The sequence below is a fragment of the Mytilus edulis genome, chromosome 9 (genome assembly GCF_963676685.1).
Source record: "Mytilus edulis chromosome 9, xbMytEdul2.2, whole genome shotgun sequence".
In the NCBI taxonomy this organism is placed as follows: domain Eukaryota; kingdom Metazoa; phylum Mollusca; class Bivalvia; order Mytilida; family Mytilidae; genus Mytilus; species Mytilus edulis.
The window spans coordinates 10622869-10635946 of NC_092352.1; the positions used below are offsets into that span (position 1 = coordinate 10622869).

General features: G+C 30.9%; 1 protein-coding gene across 1 annotated transcript in view; it reads right to left on the reverse strand.

Moving 5' to 3' along the window:
- The window catches only part of LOC139489503 (uncharacterized), a 255507-nt gene that overhangs the window by 234459 nt on the left and 7970 nt on the right, over positions 1 to 13078 (reverse strand). The window contains exon 2 of the mRNA XM_071275986.1: positions 12513 to 12726. Coding sequence (XP_071132087.1) covers positions 12513 to 12677 — 165 coding nt within the window. The 5' untranslated portion in view covers positions 12678 to 12726. The remainder of the gene's footprint in view (positions 1 to 12512; positions 12727 to 13078) is intronic.

The window sequence follows — 13078 nt, forward strand, 5'->3', positions numbered from 1 at the left end:
CGTCTACATAAGACTCATCAGTGACGCTCATATCAAAATATTTATAAAGTCAAACAAGTACAGAGTTGAAGAGCATTGGGGATCCAAAATTCCAAAAAGTTGTGCCAAATACGGCTAAGGTAATCTATGCCTGGGATAAGAAAATCCTTAGTTTTTCGTAAAATTCAAAGATTTGTAAACAGGAAATTTATAAAAATGACCATATTATTGATATTCATGTCAACACCTAAATGTTGACTACTGGGCTGGTGATACCCTCGGGGACGAAACGTCAACCAGCAGTGGCATCGACCCAGTAGTGTAAATAGTTATCAAAGGTACCAGGATTATAATTTAGTACGCCAGACGCGCGTTTCGTCTACATAAGACTCATCAGTGACGCTCATATCAAAATATTTACCACCAGCAGTGGCATCGACCCAGTGGTGTAAATAGTTATCAAAGGTGAGTCTTGTGTAGACGAAACGCCCGTCTGGCGTACTTAATTATAATCCTGGAACCTTTGAAAACTAATTAGACTGTTCTAACCTGTTTTTGTAGCACTTTACTGTTTCTGTTGTTCCGTTTCCTCATTATAGTTTTTGGTTTAGTTTCGGTGTGTGACACGGATTTGTTTCAAGATTATTGAACAGAAGTTTACTACTATTGCCTTTATTTTGCCAAATTCTTCTATTGGCAAATGTGATATATTTTAACAAATATAATTTGTTTCCAAAATTTACTCTACATATTTATAAATTCGTAACTGTTTATCCGCATTTTGTTACACTACTCTATCTTTCAAGTTTTCCATGTTTATAAATATCCTTTCTGTTACACTGTTTATATAAAAAATGTTTTATATTTTAGTAATGCTGTACACATGATACACATGATGTTACAGCTAGCCTAGTATTAAAAAAACAGACGTCCACTGCTTAACATATGGGGTTCTCAAATCGTTTATATGATAATACTAAACCAGAGACATATGCTTGCGCTAGATGATATAATATCAGGTAAACTCGAGTAAAAAATACTTTAAGAAAACATGATAATGCAGGGGCGGATCCAGCCATTTTAAATAGGGGGGGATGTTCCCAACCCAGGATAATGGGGGGGGGGGGGAGAGTGGGTTCCCGAGCTATATGTCCCCATTCAAATGCATTGATCGGCCAAAAAAAAAGTGGGGTTATGCAAATTTGTAATTATAATGCATGGTAATGCCTTACTTTTCCCCAAGTAATTGCATGTAATGTGTAACGCAGCAATTTTTGCATTACATGTAATTTTAATTTAATGCATTACTTGAGAAAAAGTTGTGTAATTTCATGCATTAAATTGCATTACATGGCATTACTTTTTTAACGAACTAAATATTTTTCATAGATTGTTGGAAATTTAGCTAAAGCAGAATTTTAGAGAGAAGGATAGTACTATAAAAGAGTTTTATTGTTGTCAAAACATCATCAATGAATACCTTGCTAAGAAATTTAAAAATTACAAACACAGAAAAATAAAATCAAGAGCATACCAGGCACTAGTAAGACCCAAACTGGAATATAGTTGTAGTGTCTGGGACCTCCATATGAAAGAACAACAGATACAATAGAAAAGGTACAGAGACGCGCTCCTCGTTATGTAAACAACAACTACGATTACACGAGCAGTGTCACAAACATGCTAAATCAGTTGAAATGGCCACCACTAGCTGAGAGACCGTCTTAAAAACCAGACTTATTTTATTTTATAAAGTAATGCATTGTCTTGTAGACATGCCATCGCATATTCTTGAACAAACAGTCAGCAGAACAAGACAAAATCATACTCAGACATACAGACACATCCAATCTTCCAAGAACACATACAATTGGTCTTACTTCCCGCGAACAATTATTCAATGGAATTTACTACCACAAAGTGTAATTGAAACCACCACTGTTGACAGCTTTAGAGATCGGTTAACACTAGCTGTTCTCTCTAGCTTCAAATGAACAAATTCAAACAAAACATGTACATATATTTTAATTACAATCTGTATATACAAACGCTCCAATTGTTATAAAATATTTTTATAAATTTTGTATAATTTTTTGTCAATCACGCATGCGAAACAACATGTATTCTTCAGTATTGAAGCCTTGTTGACCTTACAGAAGAAGAAGATTAAATATCAGAAAATTGACCATAATCATAAAACACTAATTTAATTGTTTTACAATCAATCTTTTCACCATTTTGACACTTGATCATAAATTAAGCTCTTTCTTTATTATTTAATCAGGAAAAAAATTCTCAGATAATATTTTTGATTGGAATAAATAAGAAAAATGTATATTTACAAAAGTGAAGTTAAAGTAAGTTAAAATAAATATTAAACTTAATTCCTTTCTTTTTGTCATTTCTTTTAAGACATATATACATTGAAACACTTTTCTGTCTTTCATTTTTGATCATGTGTTTTTTCTATATGCTTTTTTGTATTTCTTTTTTAAAATGTTGACTTTGTTTTTATAGTGAATAAAATATAACACAATGTTGACTGCTGTACCGTAATTTTTGAAATTTTAACCTAATGTTCTGTTTGTTTTGTTCACACATCGTCAATATAATGGAATTTATGCGACTGTCATAGAAGTTAGAGTTTAAGGTAGTTGAGGATTACGACAGTTGTTATCCATTCATTTGATGTGTTTGAGCTTTCAATTTTGCCATTTAGGGACTTTTCGTTTTGAATTTCCCGAAGCCTCGGAGCTCGCTATTTTGTGATTTTTACTTCTTTTCAAATATTCAATACAGAAAAACAAATTTCTAATTTATTTATACCTCTGATAGCTGATTGTTTAATAAATCTTAAATATCCTTATAGTTTTAAATAATGATGTAAATTATTGTATTTGACATTGCTTTTATTAGACTCCCATAAGTCTGAATAGATATGCACTTGAACTTAATCCACCATTTTCTACATAAGAATATGCCTGTACTAAATCTTGAATATGACAGTTGTTATCCATTCGTTTGATATGTTTGAGCTTTTGATTTTGCCATTTGATCAGTGACTTTTCTTTTTGAATTTTCCCCGGAGATCACTATTTTTTTTTTTATTTACTTTTTGCATATGTTTAATTTCTTAATCCAACGGCGTTTTACTGTTCGTTTTGATATACTCTACATTTCATAAATGTATATAACGGTTTTATGTTGTATGATTGGGGAGATATTAAGTTTTAGGACTGTTAAGAACTGTTCAATGACTGATTATGTTGACAGTTTTTAATTCTTATTGCTCGAAAATAGATCCCGAAAGTTTTAGAAAAAACTTCCATATTTTTCTAAATCTTCTTTCCAAAAAAATAAAACCAAACAAAATGTTTAAGATCAAAGTAAAAGTATATTGAAAAACTTAATAAGTCAATTATCACCTGCTATGTAGATTTAAAATTAAAAGTACGTGATATTTTAAGTTACAGATAGACATCATGATTAACCAGGAAGAAGCCTGTAACGATTTAACGACTTTTATTTGTTGTAGCAACTTGTCATTAAATTTGTTAGTTACCAAATAATAAATTTTATTAATAATCAAAGTTTGTTGTAAGAAAAAGAATTTATGTGTACTTTAGTTAAAATGCGTTAATGTAATGGCTATATTTGTTTTCGTGCGTGACATGAATTTTACACTTGTTTTGTATTTTAAAATATTAAACAAACTTGAGAACGTTGTATTATGCATATATTGTTTAATCAGGATGAAGCCTGTTACGATTTAACGACTTGTCATTTTATTTGTTGTAGCAACTTGTCATTAAATTTGTTAGTTACCAAATAATAAATTTTGTTAATAATCAAAGTTTGTTGTAAGAAAATGAATTTATGCGTACTTATGTTAAAATGCGTTAATTTAATAGCTATATTTGTTTTCGTGCGTGATATGAATTTACACTTGTTTTGTATTTTAAATATTTAAAAAAACTTGAGAACGTTATATTATGCATATATTGTTTTATTCTTCGAAGTTTGTTTTCTTGTACATCTTTCCTTGACTGAAGAGAAGGCATACATAGGTCACTCTTTTGAGCACCATTAATTCCAAAATGTTATCAAACGATATCGTTTGGTATCAGTATTGTTACATTAAGTCCTACATATTTCTATGGGGTCTTTAAACTCCGATTATATATTTGAGGAAGCTGTTAAAAGCGTGATAATAACTGTTTAAGAAAGAAATGAGAACAATTAAAGGCAGGATAGCATGTAAAATGAGAGTTGCATGTTTTACAATATTTCATGCAAATAAATATACGATATTGATGAGATTTGTATTAGTATTGAACACCCTGGGTCTTGTTTCTTGATATAGTTAGTTATAAGTATACAATAGTTTAAAATACTTAGGGTAACCTTCATTGTTGGACTATTAAAACTTTAGCTATATAAAATGTAAAATGAGAATTTTCTTATGTTTAGATAAACTCATCATAGAAACTTTGTATTTGCACCAGTCGCGCGTTTTGTCTGTAACAGACTTATCACTGACTCTTGAATAAAAAAAAGTGAAAAAGGCTAGATGAAGTACGAAGTTGAAGAGCATTGACGATAAAAAATTCCCAAAGTTTTGCAAAATACAGCTTGAGTAATCTATTCCTGATGTAGAAAATCCTTAGAATATTTCCAAAATTCAAAGTTTTGAAACACTTAATTTATGATTATAATGATACAAGTCTTCAACACGAAACCTTGGCTCACACCGAACAACAAGCTATACAGGGCTCCAGAAATAAATAGTGTAAAACCATTCAAACGAGAAAACTAACGGTCTAATCTATATAATGACGATATCAATGATAATTCGTGTCAAAACATAAGTTCTGACTACTGGGCTGGTGAAACCCTCGGGGGACAAAAACTCCAACATTAGTGGCATCGACCTTCTGGTTGTAAATTAACTCCTCATTGATACAAGGATTGAAATTTTGTATTTGCGCCAGACGTAAGAAGCGTACACTTCATACTTTGTATTGGTACATTGGGTACAATTAATAACCATTACAAACACAATGAACATCTTTATTATTCCGTTTCAGATATATATCATGAAATAATACGGTTTTGTACTGTCAACCCACCAGGTTTTTTAATTTGATTTTAATTTCACGCTCGAAAGTTTAAATTTTTCACAAATATTTTTCATTATGTAAAAATGAAAACCAATATTCAACAAGACGAAGTAAATAAAATAAAATAAAACTATATAACTGAATAATTATCTTGTTTCTCGTACATAATTTTATATAAAAAGATATGTGTCGTCATATCTTTCTTACGAAAATGCCTGTACCATTGATATGACAGTTGTTGTCCCTACTTTTGATGTGTTTGAGTCTTTGATTTTGCCATTTGATTACAAATTTTCATCAGAGTTCAGTATTTTTTTATTGTACCTTTTGTGAAATCGGCATACAGTACCGCTAATGTCGTCTATAAAACAACCTAAGGAATGCTTTCAACTTTTCCATTTTGATAATTTGACTTTTCAGTACAATGCCGAGTTAATTTTGTTTAGTTTAATTTGAAGGGAAAAAAATAAATAAAATAAAGCTCTAAACTTCAACTTTCTTAAATTATTAATTTTGTTTTCAAATCACCAATACTTAATTCAAACATTTTTTTTAATTATTTGATGTGCACATAGAACAATGATTTTATTTGAAGCTTTGAAAATATTTTGTTTGTCATGGAAGTAAAACATGTGTTCCTGAAGACAAATGGGTTAAAATAAAATAACTATAAGAGAGTTCATAGATCAAATTATTTTTATTTGTTACATGGGGTTAACAGCTTTGATCCATATGAAAATAAGAGAACAATCGTATATTTATGTGATTTTTCAAAGCTTAGTACAATGGAGTTGAAAGACTTTGTAATGAATTTTGTTATCAGCTGTCAGTGATGTGATGTTTTGTTTAAATAATATATTATATTCAGAAAATATGTACCAATACCAGCTATTGGGTTTTGTTAGAACTTACAAATAGCATAACATACAGAAAGATTACACTGATAATGAATAGGAGTTTTGGTTTACTGATGACACTAAAGGAATCACAATCCCTGGCAATATTTTGCCATTTTGAAATATAAACATCGGGATGACGTAAAACCATTACCTAGCATAGTCCCCGCCTGCATGAAGGTTTTTCTCAAGTTGATGAGCTGGGAAATTCTGTAAGTTGTTCCATTTTAACAATGTCAAGGACCCCGTTTTAGCATAAAAGAGGGACGAAAGATACCAAAGGGACAGTCAAACTCATAAATCTAAAACAAACTGACAACTCCATGGCTAAAAATGAAAAAGACAAACAAACAACAGCACGCATGACACAACATAGAAAACTAGAGAATAAACAACACGAACCACACGGGACCATAACCAGCGGGACAATTTTTGTTTGTGACAATACACATGAGTCAGTTTTAGAATTAGATTTTACATTTTTTCAGCTTAAGGTCTTTATATCCCTGTGGTTGAATATCTAAGATAAAGGATATGTTTAAGGTAATAAGCAGCGCTCTGAACCCCAGGGATGTCTAATCCCATAAAATCTTCGTAGCATTATTATAAGAAGGAACTTCAAAGAATACCCAAATTGATCTCAAGTTGAAGTTGTGAACACCGTTTTCATTTTAACACAGAACCAAGTGAACTTTGTATTGATTTAATCAAGTGCTGGCTTCGAGTCTTTAGATCTTTTTCCAAAAACTGGTAAAGTGGATGTTATTTGTAGAGCCGGTTGAAACTGGTGCATGCGCAAATCAAATAATTAGTGTTTATTAATTGGATATTTTAAAAACAGGTCTACGAATCATAAGAAGTGTGGAGCCTCGCGCGATTATACTTAAAATCAACCAAGATCGAAAACTGTTAATATGCCACAAATATAAATCAGATAGGTCAATTGATTGTATGTTATGTCTTTTAAAATTGAGAAAGGAAATAACAGGCCATTATTTAAACTTGAAATTATTTTTAATTGTGGAATTTGCATAATTTCTTGTGCTTGAAATTTTTAATAAATTCCATGTCTATTTTATACTTAGGGTGCTGTGCTACGCACAACGCTTTCTATTACAAAGAAGATAATACATTTTTAATAGAATGTGCTGTGCCGCGTACAACACTATATATACAAAATACATTGTATGGGAAGTGTTATGAACCTCTCAAAACATTATAATACCAATTAAACATGGAATTTATTAAAAATTTCAAGCACTAGAAATTAAGCAAATTCCATAATTAAAAATAATTCATAGTTCGAATAATATCCTGTTAAATGGGGAATCTGTCAAAGCGACAACAACCCGACCATTGAGTAGACAACAGCCGAAGGTCACCAATGGGTCTTCAATGTAGCGAGAAATTCCCGCACCCACATATTAACAACAGAATCTGCTAAATCTTTAACAGTTTAAATTTCTTCTAGTACAACCATCTCGACATTGACTCATACGTTTAGCTGCATCAGTAAACCACATTTTTGTTTGTAATAAAATCTACTATGACTTCTAATGTGCAAAGTTTTGAAATTTAAATCATTGTACAGACATCTATAAAATAAAGTATTACAAAGACATACATTTTATGAGAGTATGAATTGAAATAACAATACATCCTAAAATTTGAGATTAAATTCGGAACAAAAAATGAATAGCTTAATTAATTTTGCAATCTTTTTATCTTGTGCAAAATTTAAATTTAGACGTAGAAATCTAGTACATTTACTTTCATATATGTATATATGTATTTTTTTAAATTGTACTTAAGTTTATTGGCATTTTTTAAAGTTTGATAATAATACCGTAACCCTATAATGTTATACATTAAAACTTTTTAAAACTAGAACTGGTAAGTACTGGTTAGAACTGAAAAAAAACCCCAGATATTTCATACTAAATTATACAACAATGCGTCTTAAATTTCTTTCAGTAAAAGAATGGCCCATATTTTGGAGAAAAATAATAATTGACTCAGATTTTGGCAACGAAGTGTATGATAGCTAAATATGTCTTAATAAAACCATTCAATACACTAGACAATGATAATTTCCTTTTGCTACATTAACACAAGCACAAATAATAATGAAAGTACATAACTATGTGGTAATCAGCACAAACAAATTAGAGAGAAACAAAGAATAAAAAAATAAAAAATATACCATATATTTAACATATACTGTGGTGTTGACAAAGCTAAACTAAATTATACTTTCTTAGACTCCATTAGGTAAGGTTAAGTTACTTTAGTAAATAAAATTCAAGTATTTGAAGCCAGGGATTCCAGCAAATAAATGGCGAGGTGATGAGGTTCCCTAAAAAAAATAATCTTTTCTAATATAAAATGTTCTCCGATATTAAATTTTAGACCTGTAAACTTTGTTTGAATGTTAACAATGTTTTGTTGTATGAATAGACAAAAATGTCAGATAAAAAGGAGCTATATTCTATTTTTCCTAAACATTCAAAATAGGAATATTACGTTTTAATCTTTCCTGACCGGTTGACGAGTTTTATAATCAACGCGTGGTTCCTTTGGTCTCAGTTCTTCATTGGATAATTGAAATAATAATTCTTTTTGATTTCAAAGACAGCTTTGTACGGTCTACATATAGTATACATATATTGGCTAGAGGTATAGAGGGAGGGTTGAGATTAAAAAACAAAAACATGTTTAACACTGCCACTATTTTGCGCCTGTTCCAAGTCAGGAGCCTCTGGCCTTTGTTAGTCTGGTATGATTTTAAATTTTAGTTTCTTGTGTATAATTTGGAGTTTAGTATGACGTCCATTATCACTGAACTAGTATGCAAATTTGTTTAGGGGCCAGCTGAAAAACGCCTCTGGGTGTGGGAGGTTCTCGCTACTTTTAAGACCCATTGGTGGCCTTCGGCTGTTGTCTGCTCTATGGTCGGGTTGTTGTCGCTTTGACACATTCACCATTTCCATTCTCAATTTTATTAAAATCATTAAAGAAACAGAATCCATCCGGAACCTTTCAAATATTATATCACTCGCAACAGCAAATTTTCTAAATTTGAAAAGTTCACAAGCATCGTGTTTTGAATATGAATATTTATCTATCTCGATGAAAAAATATGTATCTATAATGAATTGAATTTTTGTGCCAAAGATTCATATTCTTTACTGAAATGTGTGAAGTTTTAAATGTTTGTGGTGTAACAAGCCTATCGTACACGTTGTTTTTAAATCAAAGTTTTTATTTTTATACCAAGGAACATTTGTTTTTCTATGCTGTGTTTTGTATTCTCTGTTGTTTTCCTTTTGAAAAAAATATATCTTATCATTTGTTTGTTTTCATATTCCGAAGTGAGTATGTTTAAAGTCCCTATACAATGTGTTATATGAGAGAAGAGCGTTTTTAACGATAAACCTACTAGGAATTAAACCTGTCTGATTGGTGTGTCTTATAATGGACAAAACTAATACAATCTTGATTTATCTATTTGTGATCGATTAATGAAATTTGAAAATCGGCATATAAGTTCATTAAAGACACCAGGATTAAAATTTGTACGCCAGAACGCGTATTGTTTACATAAGACTCACCAGAAATGCTATAAAAGTTTAAAGGTCAAATTAAGAACGAAGTTTCAGATCACTGAGGACCCAAAAATCCGAAACATTTTGCCAAATAAATCTAAGGTAATCTATTTCTAAAGTAGAAATTCTTAATATTTCGAAACATTCTAGCAACAAAACCAGGTCCAACCCCCTATTTTTTTTTCTTAAAATGTCAAAAAAACAAGTAAGGAATATGACAGTTTTTATCTAATAGTTCGTTACTACGAATGTTGCATTGTCGGTCTTTTTAAGTAGCGCGTCAGTGTTTCTGTTGTTTCGTTGTAATCCTCTTATACATGATGGGATTCCCTCGGTTTTAGTTTGAAACCCTAATTTTTTTTTCTCTCAATCGATTTATGACTTTTGAACAGTGGTAGACTGCTGTTGCCTTTATTTAACAGTTTATTTAGGATAATGATAATATTCATGATAATTCATGTCAACACTGTAGTACTGACTGCTTGACAGGCGCTACCCTCGGGGAGAAAGCCTCCACTAGCAGTGGAATTGACACAGTGTTTTTTCCAATTAATTCACCCTAGCTACCATAAACTATTTTAGCTTTAACGCGTACGCTCCTGTATTCAGTTTTCTATAAGATATAAGATAAATTTTATTTCCAATCAAGGACCCACAAGGGGCATATAGAGAATACAAGTATTAGGAAAAAGAACATTGATTAGCACAGATACATAGAATCCACATACACAATCACGATACAATTAGGCTAAATGATAAAACATTTATAAACTGTATGAGCTGCCATTTAACGTAATCAAATTAAATAGGAGTCAACGTCGATAAAACGAGACATGGGCAACGAAGCCTAAGAAAAATGTTATTTCAATATCGGCTTGTCAAAATAAAAACGACTGATATAGATTAGATAGATATATATAAACCTGGTATTTAGCACTTCTTAAATGGGCACTAGCTGGGAGATATACAAAAACATTTAAATATGACATTTGCTTGTTCAAACATTAATGGATTTGAAATCGTGAATTGATAGTTCGCTTTTAGCAGCCAGTATAGTCCATCATTTTCAAATGAGCTAAGAAACACCGAAGACGACTCTAAGTTAGAGATGTATTACACATTAATTATGCGTTTTCAGTTATTAAAAGAAAAGAAAGTCAACATTGAAAGTGAAACAAAGGTAAATAATTTAATGACCGATTCGATCCACAAAAAAACATTCCCATATAGTTAAAAACGATGATTAATATATATTTTTAAACTATGATATGAAATTAAACAAACATAGAAAAATCAAATTGCACGTGTTCGTTATCTTTTTATATCTGTATTTGTGACCTACAGCAGTCTTCGGAGGTAAACTTTAAATTTAATTGAAGGCGTCTAGACTAACCTACACACGAAACAATGATACATAATATTGAGCCAATGTCTTGCAAATTATTTATTTGAGATTTTTTATAATTTGAATATACGTTTTGTTATGTTAAAAATCAAAAGCCCAAACACATTTAACGTATGGAAAACAACTTTCATATTCCTGACTTGGTAAACCATTTCCTGGTTTTATAGCTAGCTAAACCTCTCACTTGTATGACACTGGAATATAATTTCATTATATAGACAACAACATGTGAGCAAAACTAACAGACATTACTGGTAAAAATGACCAAAAATACGGTACAGTAATCAACATTGTGTTATAATCATAATGCATATATAAACAAAAAACTATTTTAACAAATAAAAAAAGGCGTATAGAAACTCTATATACAAAGTAAGTAAGCAAAATTGAAAGACAAAAATACCAAAAAAAAGAACGATAGCGCAAGAACATAATGTCAGGATGTATAAATACCGAGCCTAGCCAAAAGTATTCCACCAAAATAGTTTACCAAAAACAAATATGATATACTGTAGTCATTTTTAAACACTTATTTCCGTATAAACAAACTATTAATCAGAATAGCGCAGTAAAAAATAGTTCAGCGACTTGATTGTATTTGGGTTTATATTAGCATCATCAGGTTTTTATAATTTGGTCACATGTAAGAAAAAAGTAATATAATGAAAGAACAGACACAACGCTATGGTAGTGTACATTTTGCTGTTGATGGAAAGCCTTTTTATGCCCCATTTATGGGCATTATGTTTTCTGGTCTTTGCGTCCGTCTGTCATGTTCCCTGTGATATGATCTTTCTATTTTTATTGCGAAAAAGAGATTTTATTCCATTTTCACGGTCCACTGAACATAGAAAATGATAATGCGGATGGGGCATCCGTGTACTTGGGACACATTCTTGTTCTATACTGAATCGGGTGTAAAATTTATTCCATGCAAATTTGAATTTTGTTACACAAGACCCTAATTAAAAATATATAAAATTTTACACAGGTCATTATGTCATTTTGAATACAATTGGTTCATTAAACTTTTGGGGAAAAAAAACCTTATATAGATTATATTTGTAATTCTCATCGGATTTTGTCAAATGCTTAGTTCGTTTCTGTGTGTGTTACATTTAAATGTTGTGTCGTTATTCTCTTATATTTATATTCCCTCAGATTTAGTTTGTAACCCGAATTCGTTTTTATTTATCGATTTATGAGTTTTGAACAGCGGTACACTACTGTTATAGCCATTGTGAAAGCGCTCCATGTAATATTTGATATGTATCTTCTTCATAGGGACGCTATATCATCCAAATATGGTTTCTACATACACCATTCCTTACAACAAATTAACTACTGTTATTACTGGAAGAAAATAATAATTTTGTGGGACTAAAGTTGGAAAATTGAACAGTATGTTGTAAACAAAAGAGGCAAATAGGAATATCAAATTGTATTGCGATCACCTATTTTATTTTCTATCTGTCTCAACAAAGATAAGCAAATAAGATCAACGCACCTTTGCATCGGTCTTGAAGTTTCCCAAACCATGTATAGTTGAATCAGAGATGTAGTGGTAACTGTATTCATAATTTCCCTGGAAGCGTATATATTTACAATTTAAGATGCCGAATAAACAAGAAACACAAATTAAGAAGGACCTACACCAGTTCATCAATTTCATCCTTGTTTGATATTCAGTCAATCATAGCTGAATAAGTGTAAGCGTTAATCTACAACAAGAAAAAAATTATTCAATGAAAAGAAATACAATAAAAATATCGAACTAAAAAGAATTAATGTTTTAAGTCCCTTAACAAATGGCAAAAACAAAACCAAAAGCTCAAACACAAACACAACAAACGAATAGAAATCTACGCTCTTATTCCTGACTTGGTACGGGTATTTCTTATGTGCTATATACTTTCCGCTATATAGATGACGTTTTTTCACTAAATAATTCAAAATTTGGTGACAATGTTTAATTCGGGGTTCACACATTGCCGATTATTGCTCCCGTTTGAGACTAGACAGCGATACGAAACGAAAAGTGAAAAAGTCGGATTAATATCCTCAATTATCTGG